This window comes from Aplysia californica, unplaced genomic scaffold, assembly GCF_000002075.1.
Source record: "Aplysia californica isolate F4 #8 unplaced genomic scaffold, AplCal3.0 scaffold00098, whole genome shotgun sequence".
Taxonomy (NCBI): domain Eukaryota; kingdom Metazoa; phylum Mollusca; class Gastropoda; order Aplysiida; family Aplysiidae; genus Aplysia; species Aplysia californica.
Genome location: NW_004797368.1, coordinates 1287939 through 1289180, shown reverse-complemented (window position 1 = coordinate 1289180; position 1242 = coordinate 1287939). Strand labels below are relative to the sequence as shown.

Sequence of the window (1242 nt, the reverse complement as noted above, 5' to 3'; positions counted from 1 at the left end):
CCCCCGCAATCTCCAAGGTTTGTGATTTGTGTCGTTTCCCCACTCACCTATGTTGATGTGGCTGGAGAAGGCCGGGTTCTGATGACCGTTCATGTCTGTGCTCATCTGGTCACTCACGACACCTCACGAGACTGAGCACAACAGGCCTGTACCGATGTACTGTGCTGGTCACTGGGAGCAGACGATCAGTCAGTGAGTTGTAACAACCGTAATGTCTCTGGCCCTGTGGCCTTTCCTGTGGCGATAATCTGTGGTCAGCTCCTGACAGGGCAAATGAAATCTGGGGAAAGAGGATGAAAAATAGTTTAGGGGGCTAAAGAGGAGGAGGAGGAGGAGGAGGAGGAGGGGTGGGTAATAAGAAGACGTGCAACAACAACAACAACAACAACAACAACAACAACAACAACAAGAAGAATATTACACGAACAAATACAAGACCAAAAAACGGGTGGTGGAAGTAGGTGAAAAGGACAACGCGGTGGTGATTTTTAAAAAAGGAGAAAGAGGAGGGGAAAAGGAGGAGGGGGAGAAGAAGAGAAATTAGGGTTCTGTTAGTAGCTGGAGAAAGGTGTAACAAAGGTAAAAAGAGTGACGTCATCTTTGTTAATAATGTCAGCAGAGACAATAGAGGAATATTTTAGCTAAATCTTTAAGCTGCAAAACCACAACAAAACCCAAACCATGATAATAAAAAAAAACCATCAAGTTAAGCAAAAGTTTCGCTGCTTCGCGGACGGAATTCTAAATTCTTTCCCGATAACGCCATTCTCAGAAACACAAACAAGTTGGACAATCAGAACACATCATGCAACCTCGTCGTGACGGGCGATAACAAAGATGCACTCTTTCCTTATTCGTATTAGGAAAAGTTGTACGGCACTTGCAACACAATAAGGTCATACAAGTGCCAAATATTAGAGGTGTTACAAGAGAGTAACAAACACAAAAAAGAAGAAGGAGAGATCAGGACGATAGAGATTTGATAGGAAAGAAAAGTCAAACCATACCAGAGCACCCGCCAACCACCCACGCTCTCTCTCTCTCTCTCTATCTTCTAAACACATCCTGCAATTGGGCCTTTCAACAAGTTTATGAAAATGATAACTCGGTAACTCGGTAGAGACATGTAGCAAACAGAGAAAACGAAAATAGAGAAAAACTGTACATTAGTGGTAATTATGTCGTGTTTGTTTAGGTGAAGACATTAATTGTTGAATGTTCTATAAAAAGGTGTATGTTTGC

At 42.7% G+C, this 1242-nt stretch overlaps 1 protein-coding gene across 1 annotated transcript in view; it reads right to left on the bottom strand.

The window, feature by feature from the left end:
* LOC101851114 (broad substrate specificity ATP-binding cassette transporter ABCG2) overlaps positions 1–1242 on the bottom strand; it is a gene marked incomplete in the record, with an annotated part of 42038 nt that overhangs the window by 32850 nt on the left and 7946 nt on the right. The window contains 1 exon segment of the mRNA XM_013080771.2: positions 48–280. Within this exon segment, the coding sequence (XP_012936225.1) occupies positions 48–105 (58 nt within the window).